Source organism: Erythrolamprus reginae, chromosome 1 (genome assembly GCF_031021105.1).
Source record: "Erythrolamprus reginae isolate rEryReg1 chromosome 1, rEryReg1.hap1, whole genome shotgun sequence".
Classification (NCBI taxonomy): Eukaryota; Metazoa; Chordata; class Lepidosauria; order Squamata; family Dipsadidae; genus Erythrolamprus; species Erythrolamprus reginae.
The window spans coordinates 404,756,703-404,770,669 of NC_091950.1; the positions used below are offsets into that span (position 1 = coordinate 404,756,703).

The 13,967-nt window shown below is 44.3% G+C and overlaps 1 protein-coding gene across 5 annotated transcripts in view; it reads left to right on the plus strand.

The window, feature by feature from the left end:
- The window catches only part of ORAI2 (ORAI calcium release-activated calcium modulator 2), a 38,042-nt gene extending 35,927 nt beyond the window's left edge, over positions 1-2,115 (plus strand). For all 5 annotated transcript variants that reach the window (XM_070735204.1, XM_070735207.1, XM_070735203.1 and 2 more), the window contains one exon: positions 341-2,115. In XM_070735204.1, coding sequence (XP_070591305.1) covers positions 341-886 — 546 coding nt within the window. In that variant the 3' untranslated portion in view covers positions 887-2,115. The remainder of the gene's footprint in view (positions 1-340) is intronic.
- Positions 2,116-13,967: the final 11,852 nt, after the last annotated feature.

Genomic DNA, 13,967 nt, shown 5'->3' on the forward strand with positions numbered 1-13,967 from the left:
TATATGTTTATCCCAGGCATGTTTAAATTCAGTTACTGTGGATTTATCTACCACGTCTGCTGGAAGTTTGTTCCAAGGATCTACTACTCTTTATTTTGTTTCCTCATTGCTTATTTGACCCCTATGACAATCATTAAGTGTTGTACCTCATGATTCTTGACAAATGTGTCTTTTCTTTTGTGTATACAGTACTGAGAGCATATGCACCAAGACAAACTCCTTGTGTGTCCAATCACACTTGGCCAATAAAGAATGCTATTCTATTCTATGATGATCTGTTCTTAACCTGGTCTTTCATGTCAAGCAAATAAGTCATCTCTTATAATATGTTACTTTGCAGGTGGCAATGGTTGAAGTCCAGCTTGAGATGCAGTACCAGTATCCCCCAATGCTGCTGATTGCCTTTAGTGCTTGCACCACCATTTTAGTTGCCGTCCATCTCTTTGCTCTACTTATCAGCACTTGCATCTTGCCTAATGTGGAAGCAGTGAGTAACATCCACAACCTGAACTCCATCAGTGAGTCCCCCCATGAACGTATGCATCCATACATAGAATTGGCATGGGGTTTTTCCACCGTTTTGGGCATCCTTCTTTTTCTTGCTGAGGTTGTCCTCCTATGCTGGATCAAATTTCTGCCAGTGGACTCCTTGTTGAGAAATGACACTACTGTTATCCAGAAGACCAACCAGCACACGGGCTGGCACGCGGCCCTCATCTCTACTATAATTATGGTTCCTGTGGGGATCATCTTTGTGGTCTTCACAATCCATTTCTACCGGTCGCTTGTCCGCCACAAAACAGAACGCCACAACCGAGAGATTGAAGAGCTCCATAAATTGAAAGTGCAGCTAGATGGGCACGACAGAGGTTTGCAAGTTGTGTGACAAACAGATGCCTTTTTGTTCCCACATTCGTGTTCAGCTGTGGGGTATTCTTTAGCAACGGCAGTAAAAGAAGGTATGACAGGCTGCTTAGAATCCTATCTTTTTCTGATGCCAAAAATTTCGCTGTTTTTCATCGAGGCCCAGATCAACTTTTCTTTGGTTCTTCATACTACAGCCAACATAACCGCGTTTATAAAATCGAAGGCTGCTTAACATCTGGGCAGTTCTTTCCACTTCCATAACTTGAAAACAGCCTATATTAGCTGGATTTTAATTGCTGCTACTTGTAGTATTTTTTGAGCAAATGCATGGAGTAAGGAGAAAAGTCTGTTTGCCACTGCTCTCTCTTACTGGCAAGGATCACAAGCATTACTTTGGGAATGAGTTTATTACATCACCATCTGCAAATATATGCAATGGAAATTGTAAAATGTGTCTGCTTTGCGATTTCATACCCAGGGAGTAGTTCTGGATGATCGGCAAGTTTAAGCCGAGAACTTTTACTCTGCCTGCATTTTTTTTTCTTTGTTTATTTCATATTCCTTCTATAAAGTGGTTTTTTTCCCCATTGAAAAAAGAAATGGCCCTTAGTCCAGAAATCCCAATGGTTTTAGTTAATGAGTATTTTTTCTTCGAAATGCTAATTATAAAAGACAGATTTAAAAAGAGGAATATACAGTATCTTAAATTCAGAAATATCTCTTGATTGCACAATCGAGATGTTGTATGTATAAGGTTGTAATTTAAAAACATCACAGCTTGGAGACATAATTTGTTATGCTGCAAAAGGCCTCCAAGCTAATACCATTCTCCAATTATCAGAAGACAGCTGGAATGGGAAGTAAAAATTCTGATTGATGTGCTAAGTTATTTTATGATACAGAAATACTGTAGTAGTGTCATGATATGGATAGTATTTGGAAAAGGCCTTTTTGGAAGTCCAAGAATCCTTGTTCAAACCACAGTTCTATATGTTCAAAGAATTTTAGCTGAGCAAAATGTGGATGATTTCATTTAGCTTTATTCAGTCTGGGAAAATTAAATTTTACCTTATGCATTTTAAATTTAATAATAAAAATTGATCCTATAAATAAAGTGATATCTTTCAAAACATATGCCCTACTATTTACATGAGACATTAAATGCCTTATTTACATGAGACATTAAATACCTTACACTGTCTATTCTTCCTTTCCAACCAGTTATAAAATAAATTCCAAACTTCAAAATATTCTGAGTCTTCTTTCTGGTTTAATTCTATCATCAATTTATCTGATTCTGCACATTCCAATTTAAAAAAATAATAATTATATTGTCACATTGTACATCACTGTGTTTCCAGTTTTGTGCCAGGCATATTCTTACTGCTGTCAAAATATGTAGTATAATATACCAATACAGTGATACCTCGTCTTACAAACCCCTCATCATACAAACCTTTCGAGATACAAACCTGGGGTTTAAGATTTTTTTGCCTCTTCTTCCAAACTATTTTCACCTTACAAACCCAAGCTGCCGCCACTGGGATGCCCCACCTCCGGACTTCTGTTATTAGCGAAGCATCCGTTTTTGCACTGCTGGGTTTCCCCTGCGGCTCCCCTCCATGGCAAACGCCACCTCCGGACTTCTGTGTTTTTGCGATGCTGCAGAGGAATCCCAGCAGCGCAAAAATGGGCACGCTTCGGCTGGCAAAAGGGGTGAGTTTTGGGCTTGCACGCATTAATCGCTTTTCCATTGATTCCTATGGGAAACATTGTTTTGTCTTACAAACTTTTCACCTTGCAAACCTCATTCCGGAACCAATTAAGTTCGTAAGACAAGGTATCACTGTATTTCTTTTCTATTTTGTGATCCAATATCCCTATTAGGAGCCTTTCAGGTTTCATGTTTTGATACATTTTGGTTAATCTTGCTTGTGATAAGTGCCATCTGTAGTACCCTCTCCCCCTGCTGCTGTTGCCACCACTGCCTGTCCATGAACCCGAAAAGGTTGGGGACCACTATTTTACAGATATACAGTAGCTAGAATATTTTTAAAAATTAGAGGAAAGAAGAAAATTAAAATGTAGGAATGGAATGGTATTTTTATCTTTTTGGGGGGTTTCTATATTGATCAGAGACAGTACTAGATTCTGGTTACTACTTGAAGCAAAAAAACCCCTCCTTTGTTTTCTCCTTTTGCGGAGATGTATTTTTTTGCCTTTGTTTAACTGAATTCCTGAACATTTATGAAAAGTTTGATTAATTACAGTTTGTTCCACTGAGTATTAAGCCTGTTAATGCAATAGCGCAAGACACAAAAACCTTTATTACCATTTTAATTTTATTTTCACAAAGCCAAATCACCACCACTAACAATTGCCAAATGTTTGAGAAGGCTTTTCAAACGGTAAAATATAAAACTGTAAAAAGTGGCCTCACTAAACAATGAAGCCACCACTTTTATCTTCTGTGTCCAACCTTCCTCTATTCTCCAGTCTTATTTACTGCTTGATCTAGAGTTGCATTCTTACAGTGTAAACACATTAGATAGATGTTCCATATTAATTTATGCAGCTGTTCCAAAATGCACAACTTAAGGCAAAGAATCTTGTGCATAACCCTCTTAAAGCACTGTAAAGGTGGAGCAGGAATCACAAAAATGTAGGATGAAGCTAGGAGATAAACTGATTCACTTTATGAGTCCCAGCAAACTGAACTGGAGATTCCGGAAATAGCATGTAGAGAAAAAATGAACGCATCTTTAAAGTTGCTATGGAAACCCTGTCTCCTTGTCCAAAATACAACTGATATTATCAGCATCCAGACTGCCAGTTTCACCCTCATTGATCAATCTCATTGGTCATTAATTTGCCCCCTTTGGCCTTCTGATGTGTTAAATTTGTATGCCTAGCATCCAGCCTCAACTCTGGATCCATTGGAATATGTTTTGCGTACTGCAGCCATATTGTGAACATAAAGCTCATTCACCACAGAGGTATCCACTCCTCCCAAGGAGTCCTTAATGACTGACTTCCTGCAGATCATCTTGGCTTCCTACTTTTGTCATTTTGCCATGTTTTATCTGCTGGTATACAGGTAGTCCTCAACTTAAAACCATGGTATTAAGCCCAGAATTTATGTTGCTAAGCGAGAAATGTGTTAAGTGAGTTTTGCCTCTGTTCTGTCTGGGTCACTCCGGAGGCTATGACCAACCCAAAAAGATAAGCCAGACACACCGGTTGAATCCAAACACAGTTTTATAATGATAAAGAGAAAAGAAGCCAACAGAAAATGTCCTTACAGATCAGGAAAACACTGGAACTCCAAATAGATACACGAAGGCAATTGTTCATACAGGAACACAGGATTCTTAATGCCAGACGAGGCTGTTGAGCTAACAAACACACACACACCTCCCACCAGTCTTCAAGGCTGCTGGGCCACGAGCCAGGAACAAAAACGCTGAGAGAAAAGGCAGATAACTCCAACTCCCCTTTGATAACACTCCAAGCTGCCGAAAGGGTTCGCATGCCTTATAAACCCTTCCCTGCTAATGAGGACTACACCTCATTCAGCGCTGATAATATCTGCGCAGTTGACTTCTCCTTTGATCTCTGCGTCTCTGTTGCATACTGATGATAGCTTGTGCTTCGTCATCCAGAGACTCCAAGGAATCCAGAGAATCCAAGCTACTTGCTTGAGAGAGACCTTCCCCAGGGCTCTCAATCCTTGCATCACCTTCACTTTCGTGACTGCTGTCTGACTGCCAAGAACTCTCCTCTCCGCTCTCAGCCTCCCCCGGGCATGGAGCCAGCAGAGACGCAGCTGGTCTTTGCTCTGGCTCAGGCTGAACCACAACAGCCTCATGTTACAACTTGCCACATTTGTTAAGTGAATTGCTCCGGCTGTTAAATTAGTAACCCAGTTAAGTGAAACTGGCTTCCCCATTGACTCCTCTCATCAGAAGGTCGCGAAAGATGATCACATGATTCCGGGACACTGCAGCCGTCATAAATATGAACCAGCTGTCAAGCATCCAAATGTAAATTACAGGACCATGGGGATGCTGGAGTGGTTGTAAGTGGGTGGGTTCTAACTTACCTTGCTGCCGGTTTGCTTCCTCCTGCGCATGCGCAGAAGCCAAGAACAAGATGGCGGTGCCCATGGACCGGCTCAGTGACGTCACCACTGGCTTACTAACGGTTCTAAAGAACCAGTTAGAACTGTATGTGTATATATATATATGTATATGTATACTGTATACTGTATATATATATTTGTGTCGAATCACCCTGGTGTATTGAAGGAACATCACAGCTCCTTTTTTGCCTCTCGGCCCAACGCAGGGCCATTTCCAAGGCAGTTAATTTTATTGATAGCTGGACAATTCAATTTGTATGTGTCACATGTTTTTTTGCTGAATTTGAAAATTAAGGGAGACTAGGGTAATCTATTTCGGCCTTATTTTGGCTTCATCAGCTAGCCATACCCTCACTGGGACTTGAACCTACAACCTTTGCCTTGTAAGGCAGAGAATTAACCTCTAGGCTACAGGATACTATTAGAAAAACTACAAACATGCTATGCAATAATTTCGTCATCTATCAAAGACATGTACTTTATAAAAGCTTTGTTAATTATATAAATACCGAAGCTACCTTTTTCATGAAGATATTTTGCTGTGGTTAAGAAATAATCAAACCCTAGAGGAGGGATTTTTAAAACTTTGAAGTGCTAAATAAATGGTTGGAAACGTCTCAGCAAGGCAGATTGTTTTATTACAGTATATGTGGTAGTTATGCTAAAACCCCTCCCCCCCACTAAAGTATTAAAAAATAAATACACCAAAACATTCAGAAAATTCTTAATAAAAATTGAATTAAACAACAAATATTTTCACTTATGGTTCTAGAAAACGTAAGTGAAAGGTATAACAATTTATTAACATTGACAGTGGTAAAAATCAATCTGACATGATGAGGGGGGAGCGGAAACCTGGCCGTCAATATGAGATTGGAAGTCTAAATCAAAGAATATGCAGCAATTAAAAATACATTTATGAAGCAGAAAATCTAATGAAATTCAAGCAAGAATGGTTCCCTTGTAAATTATACATCAGTTCATTAGCAGTTCAAGCCATACATATATGCACAAAGATACAGGTAGTCCTAGACCAGTGATGATATTTTTTTCCTCGGGTGCCGAAAGAGTGTGGGTGCACATTATCATGCATGTACGAATGCCCATATCCATAATCCAATGCTGGGGAGGGCGAAAACAGCTTCCCCAACCTCCCGGAGGCCCTCTGGAGGATGGAAACAGCCTGTTTCCAAACTTCTGGTAGGCCCAGTAGGCTCATGTTTTGCCCTCCCCAGGCTCCAAAGGCTTCCCTTGAGCCAGGGGAGGGTAAAAATGCCCTCCCCATCATGTCAGAGGCTCTCAGGAAGCCTTCTCCGGGTCCAGTCAACTAAACAATGCCGTCTGGCGGGACCCAGGGGAAGAGCCTTATCTGTGGTGGCCCCGACCCTCTGGAACCAGCTCCCCCCAGAGATTAGGATTGCCCCCACCCTCCTTGTCTTTCTTAAACTGCTTAAAACCCACCTCTGCTGCCAGGCATGGGGGAACTGAGACATCTCCCCCGGGCCTATACAGTTTATGCATGGTATGTTTGTGTGTATGTTTTGTTTTTTTAATAAGGGGTTTTTAGTGACTTTTAATTATTAGATTTGTTATACATTGTTTTATTATTGTTGTGAGCCGCCCCGAGTCTGTGGAGAGGGGAGGCACACAAATCTAATAAATAAATAAATACATTTAGTTACTATTCAAAGTTACAGCAGCATTGAAAAAAGTGACTTATCACTGTTTTTCATGTGACTGTTGGCAGCATCCCCATGGTCATGTGATCAGAATTTGATGCTTGGCAACTGGCTCGTATTTATGAGAGTTGCAGTGTTCCAGGGCCATGTGACTACCTTCTGTGATGATCTAGCTAGCAAAATCAATGGTGAAGCCAGATTCATTTAACAATTATGGGGCTAACCCAAAACTGCAATGATTCACTGAACAACTGTGGCAACTAAGTCATTAAATGGGACAAATCCACTTAACAATTGTCTCATTTAGCAACATAAATTTTGGGGTAACATAAATTTGGGGTAACAATTGCGGTTGTAAGTTGAACATTGCCTGTATATATAACTACATTCAAAATACCGTAAGTATGCATACATGTAATTCTCAACTTACAACCATTTCTTGACCGGAAGTTACAAGAGCATTGAAAAAAGGTGAATTGTGACCATTTTTCACACCCATGAATGTTGCAGCATCCCCACACAATCAAAATTATTATCAGGGGATGTCTTATTTGGGGGGGAAATAGGCGTTGATTGCTTACCTGAACGCCTCTTCTCGTACGGTGAGCGGGTACAGCAGTCACATGGGTTGCTCATGTCCAATCCGGTGGAACTGAGCCTAGTGTTAAAAAAGCTTGCTGGATCCGCCCCTTCCCCAGAATTCGCGAATCCGTAGACTAGGCTCAGCTGTGAAGCTCTGTAGTGTTCAACTCTCATTGTTAGAGGAAGAAAGGTTATAGGAAGGTAAAGAAGACACATACAAGGGCGGGAAGTGACTGCTGTACCCGCTCACCGTACGAGAAGAGGCGTTCAGGTAAGCAATCAACGCCTATTCTCCGTACTGAAGGAGCGGGTCCAGCAGTCACATGGGACATACCCAATAGATGGTCCCTAGGGTGGGATTAGATTGCTATCGTGAGAGATAACGGATTGGAGTACCCTTCTGCCGAAGGCAGCGTCCGCTGAAGCGTAAGAGTCAATCTTGTAGTGCCTGATGAAGGAATTTGGCGAGGCCCAAGTGGCTGCTTTGCAGACCTCCTCCAACGGGGCTTGAGTCGCCCAAGCGGCCGAGGTGGCTGCGCTCCTGGTGGAATGCGCTGTGATGTTCCTTGGAACTGAGAGGGAGGCCGACTCGTAGGCCTTAGATATAGTCCCTCTGATCCAACGGCCAATCACTGTTGAAGACACTTTGGTACCCATGACTCTGGGGTGATAGGCTATAAAAAGTGCTTCTGACCTCCGAAAGGGTCCTGTGCGTTGGATATAGATCCTCAGCGCTCTGATGAGATCCAGGGTGTGCCATCTAATTGCCAAGGGATGGTCCCGTTGGAGACAGAAGGAAGGTAAGACAATATCCTGGGTTCTGTGGAACATGGAACTGACCTTGGGTAAGAAGGTGGGGTCCAGTCGCAAGACTACCTTGTCCTGATGAAATTGGCAGAGGTCCTGCCTGATTGAGAGGGCAGCCAGCTCCGAAATGCGTCGGGCAGAGGTAATAGCCACCCGGAATGCTACTTTAAAGGATAGGTACCTGAGGGACGCCGATTTTAGGGGTTCGTATGGTGCCTGCGTGAGGGAATGGAGAACCCGTGGCAAATCCCAGGATGGATACCTGTGGACCTTGGAAGGTCTGAGGTTGGCTATACCCTTGAGGAATTCCTGAACTTCTGGAAAGGAACGGAGAGGCTGTCTGCGGGGCCCCGCTAGGACAGAGGAAATGGCCGCCAGATGACGCCGGAGGGTGCTGGTGGAAAGTCCTTGATGGAAACCTTGCATAAGGAAGGAAATGATCCTGTGTATGGGGATGCACAGGGGAGAGAGGCCTTCCTGTAGACACCACTGGTGAAACTTGGACCACGTATGGTCGTAGATTCGATTGGTCGAACCCCTTCTGGCCTTTAAAATGACCTCCACTGTATCGGGGTCGTGGCCACGCAGTTCTAAGTCTCTCCTGATAACAGCCAGGCGGTGAGGTGGAACCACTCCGGGTCTGGATGGAATGAGGCCCCCTGCCGCAGCATATCCCCCGAAACGGGGAGTCGCCAAGGGTCCTGGACGGACAACTGTTGGAGATCCGCGAACCAGGGCCGGCGGGGCCAATGAGGGGCGATTAGGATTACTCGGGCCCTCTCGGTGAGGACCTTGTGAATCACGTCCGGGAGAATTGGAATTGGAGGGAATGCGTAAAGTAGGCCTGGAGGCCATGGGCTCCGGAGGGCATTGACTGCTTCCGCTCCCGGGGATGGAAATCTGGAAAAAAAGCGAGGGAGTTGGGCGTTCGCATTGGTCGCGAAGAGATCCAGAACTGGTAGGCCGAATCTGAGGCTGATTTGATGGAACAGGTCTTGATGGAGATTCCACTCTCCTGGGTCTATCGTTGCTCGAGATAGCCAATCCGCCTGGACGTTGAGGCTCCCCGAGATGTGGTCGGCTAGGAGCGACCGAAGATGTTTTTCCGCCCAAAGGCCTAACTTGAGGGCCTCCCTCATGAGGGCCTTGGATCTCGTGCCCCCCTGTCTGCAGATATGGCTTTTTGTGGCAATGTTGTCGGTGAGAATGAGAACGTGCCGGTTGGGAATGCGAGGAGAGAAATGCTTCAGAGCCAGGGATACGGCTCTTAACTCTAGCCAATTGATTGGCTTGGAAGCTTCCTCCGGGGACCACGTGCCCTGGGCTATCATCCCCTGGGCGTGGGCGCCCCATCCCGATAGACTGGCATCTGTGGTGATGACAAATTGATCCGGGCACCTGAACGGGGATCCTTTGTCCATGGCCGGAGACTTCCACCACTTGAAGGATCTGCGAACGATTGGTGGGATGACAATGCGACGACTTGAGTTGCTGTGCCCCGATCTCTGAAAGGGTAATAGGAGCCACTGTAGTTCCCTAGCATGAAGGCGAGCCCAAGGAATGATGCCTATGCATGACACCATCTTCCCCAAAAGGGAAGACAGGGTTACTATGGAAACTGAAGGTTGAGATAAAATGCATGAAATTAACTCCCCTATACTGATTTTTCTCTCAGGAGAGAGAAAGACCTGGGAGGATTCTGAATTAATAACGGATCCCAGGTGTAAAATGGATGTGGAAGGTTGGAGATGACTTTTGTCAAAGTTGATGGAAAATCCATGGTCCTGTAGAACTGACATGGTGACAGAAAGGTCTGTTTTCACTTTCTCTAGGGAGTTCCCATGAACCAAAATATCATCAAGGTAACATAAAATGTGGATGGGTGACGCCCGGATATAGGCCGCCAGGGACCCCAAGAGCTTTGTAAAGACCCGAGGGGCCGAGGAAAGGCCAAATGGCATCGCCCTATACTGGAAATGCCTGCCCTGAAAAGAGAAACGTAAAAATTTTCTGTGGCATTTGGCTATAGGAATATGGAGGTAGGCCTCAGTGAGGTCTAAAGAGACCATGAAATCACCCGGGTGGATGGCGGCCAAAATGGATGATAAGGAGTGCATCTTAAACTTCCTATATTTGATGAATAGGTTCAGCTTCTTTAAATCCAAAATAGCTCTCCAACCTCCGGAGGATTTTGGAACCATAAATAGGATGGAATAAAAACCTAGGCCCTTCTGACCGGGGGGAACCGGTTGAATGGCTCTGATGGACAATAAGTGGGAAATGGCCTCCTCCATACGGTTACAATCTGAGGAGGATCTGGGAGAAGGGCAGGAAATAAAACGTTTAGGGGGGGGAGAAGTAAATTCTAAAAGAAGGCCTTTTTGAACAGTGTCAATGACCCAGGGGTCCTTGGAGGTGAGACGCCAATTAGAGGCGAAATAGGCTAGGCGGCCACCTATGGGAATCGAGGGAAAACTACCATCTAGGTTTTTTTGAAGCCCTGTTAGAGGACGCTCCCCTTTGGAAGCGAAAACCTCTGCCCCTGGAGTTCCTACCTTGGGAACGAAAGCGGGGGGAATACTGACCTGGAGTTCTCTGATAGGAAGCCGCTTGATCTTGTTGACGCCCTGGGCGACGAAAGGACTGCGTTTTGGTGGCCTTTTTGGTGGTTGGACCCAATACTTTCTTCTTGTCCGTGGTTTCTGTGAGGAGTGGATCCAGAAGATCCCCGAAAAGAAGGTCGCGCTTTAAGGGTCCCAGAGATAACTGCCACTTCTGACGTACTCCTGCTTGCCAAGGGCGAAGCCATAGGAGTCTTCTTGCCGTTGTAGAAGCTGCAATAGACTTAGCAGAAAATCTAGTAGATTGTAAAGTGGCATCAGCCACGTACTGAGCAGCTGCAAATACCTTGTTGAAGTCTTGTTGACCTCTCAAGTCATCGGGAGGAATATGCTGTTGAAGTTGGCGAAGCCACAGAAGCATGGCTCTGGAGAAAAAGGAAGCCGCTGCAGAACTTTTAATGGCCCAGGAATCTGCGGTGAATCCTCTTTTGAGCATCTGTTCAATCCGCTTGTCCTCTGGGCGGAGGACTTCCTCTGCTTCGCCTGGCACAGCAGCCGCCGAGTGAAGGATCTTGACAGGTTCATCCGGTTTAGGAAAGGATAGGAGCTCCTCATAGGAAGATGAGAGTTTGTACAACTTTTTGTCCTTGGTTGTGGGATTAAGCCCAGAGGCTGGGAAATCCCACTGTTTAAGTAAGGCATCTTTAAACAATTTAGGCATAGGAATTACCTCGTTATCCTCCTGTTCCTCTGTGAAGTAAGGTAAATTCTCCTCCGGGGGATCAGTGGAAGTGGAGGCCTGTTTCTCCTGGGCCGCCAATCCCGTAGAAATTCTAGCTTTGAGGAGGAGAGATTTGAACAATTGAGAGGGAAAAATAGTAATTGGAGAAGGAACCTTTATTTGGGATTCCTCATCATCTGAGAGGCCTTGAAAGGGATCCTCATCCTCCTCCATATCCTCATATTCGTCCTGAGAGGAATCTGATTCATCCTGAATAGGAGCTCTAACCGTTGGGGAAGAACCCAAGGGGCGGGAGGGACGAGGAGGTGGAGGAGGTAAGGGGAGCGCATTGATGGTAGAGAGTTTAGCATCAATGGCCTTGGATAACACAGAAAAAATAGATTGGAATTCAGGAGGTAAACTAGAAATATCAGCAGGAATGGCAGAAGAATCCCTGAAGGCCTGGGAGGATCCTGGCTGGGGGGAATCTTCAATAATATCTGGTTCCTCTGGACCTACTCCCCATAGGTTAGGTTGGGGTCTGTCTAGGTTTGGCTCATCCAGAGATAACACAGTGACCCCAGAAGAAGGCAGATTAGAAGCCTCTGGGGGGTCATGACTACTGAGTACTTGGGCCTGTACTTTCAAACGCTTTGCTGATTTGTCATGGATTTTTTGTAGGGCTAGGTCCCTTCTCTTCTCAGCCCTGGTGACTTTGGTCGAGGGGCGGGCCCCTGAAGAAGAGGAGGTCGAGGCCTGGGGGATACTGGTAATCTCATCGCCTGTAGGCCTGGCCTCTCTGGGACCTTGAGTGGTGCCTCTCTTGGGAAAAGTAGCCATAGTCTGACAATTAACAGAAGACAAGGCTGAGCCAAGAACTGAATAATTAGGGAGAAGAATTTCAAAGACTTCCCAAGAGGAATGGATCCTGCTCCTAGGCCTCGGAGCTGCTGAGACTTGAGGGCAATCTGGGCAAACCCAGAGTTCGTGTCCTCAAATACAGCGTGGCCAGCCTCCCTAAACTTAAATTAAAGTAACCAAGGCACTCTGGTTGGAGGCTTAGCCGGTGGAGAATTAAGCCTGAGCGTCCCAAAGCCCACTCCGGGATCCGAGCGGTGGACTGAGGCCTACGCGGCTGGCAGAAGGCCAACACGAGAGGCCTAAATTAAAAAAGGGCGCGAAGGCCTTCGCGCCGAAAAATCGCTCCGTAATAGAATTCTTAAAGGGGAAGCGATCGACTAAGTCCAGGAGACTAGAAACAAGCGTCTCACTCCGCAGGAGGTATTTCTTAAGCCCTTTAACAATAGTACTATAAATAAATCAATGAAGCAATACTTGCACCAAGGGATTAAAGGAATCCACAAGCGGCAGCGGGGATCGTAAACGGCAAAACAGCCGTGGGAAAACGAAACCGCAACTTCTCCCAAAGGAAAAAAGCCGAGCCGCAAACGGCTGGCGCTATTAGTGCAAGTAAACAAATAAGGATAAACAATTCTTACTACTTTTGAAGGAAAGATCGAAGGGAAGGTGTTAGAATGTTGAACGAGCTATCACAATACAACCGCAGGATATGCGAACTGAGCGAATTCTGGGGAAGGGGCGGATCCAGCAAGCTTTTTTAACACTAGGCTCAGTTCCACCGGATTGGACATGAGCAACCCATGTGACTGCTGGACCCGCTCCTTCAGTACGGAGAACAGGATATATATTGTACATCTAAAACAAATTTTGAAAACAAATCTATTTCTTCAAAACAAAACCCACCATAAATATTTATACAGCCAAGTTTGATTTCAGTATAAGAATTTATAACTGTTTTGTATCTGAAATATAGTGTTGAACAATCTAAAATGTCAGAAATGTCAGACTATCAATGACTGTTGGCCAATATGGCAGTTTAATCAGTCAAGCATCAACATAGACCAGCAAGGTTTTTATCCTGGCAATTCATTGTGCTTTAAATCCTCCTGAAATTGCTACCTGAAATTAGCAATATTAGCAATATTTCTTGTTTAACAACTAAAGAATATTTATTGATTGCTTAGCTGGCTAGTACCCAAGAAATTCCTACCCTCAATTTGCTTTCTGAAGAAACACCACAACCAAGAAAACAAACAAATGCATCTTCAAACACAACAAAATAGGATTTGTCTCTCATTCAAGGCACAAATAAGCAAACTCCAATGATCATACTTTGGACACATTATGTGAAAATTTAATTCTCTGGAGAACTCTATATTTGGGAGAGAAATGTAGAAGTAGAGGAATGACCAGGGAACAAGTTTGATGGATTGAGTTACAGTGGTAATAGGTGGCCTAAAATTCACTTAACCTTTGTCTTGCTTAGCAACAGGAATTTTCAATTGTGGTCATATGTATGCACGTATGTATCTTTCTTTTCCCTGCATTTTTAACTAATTAAAAAGAGTTAAAAATACTTCAGCAGATCTTTAGATTACATCCTTTTCCTCAAAAACAGTATTTTCATTGCATTTATATTGTTGGGAATAGCAGTAGCAACAGTACACACTTACATACTAGCACTTCAGTGCTTTACAGCATTCTCTAAGCGATTCACAGAGTCAGCATATTGCCCCCAACAATCTGGG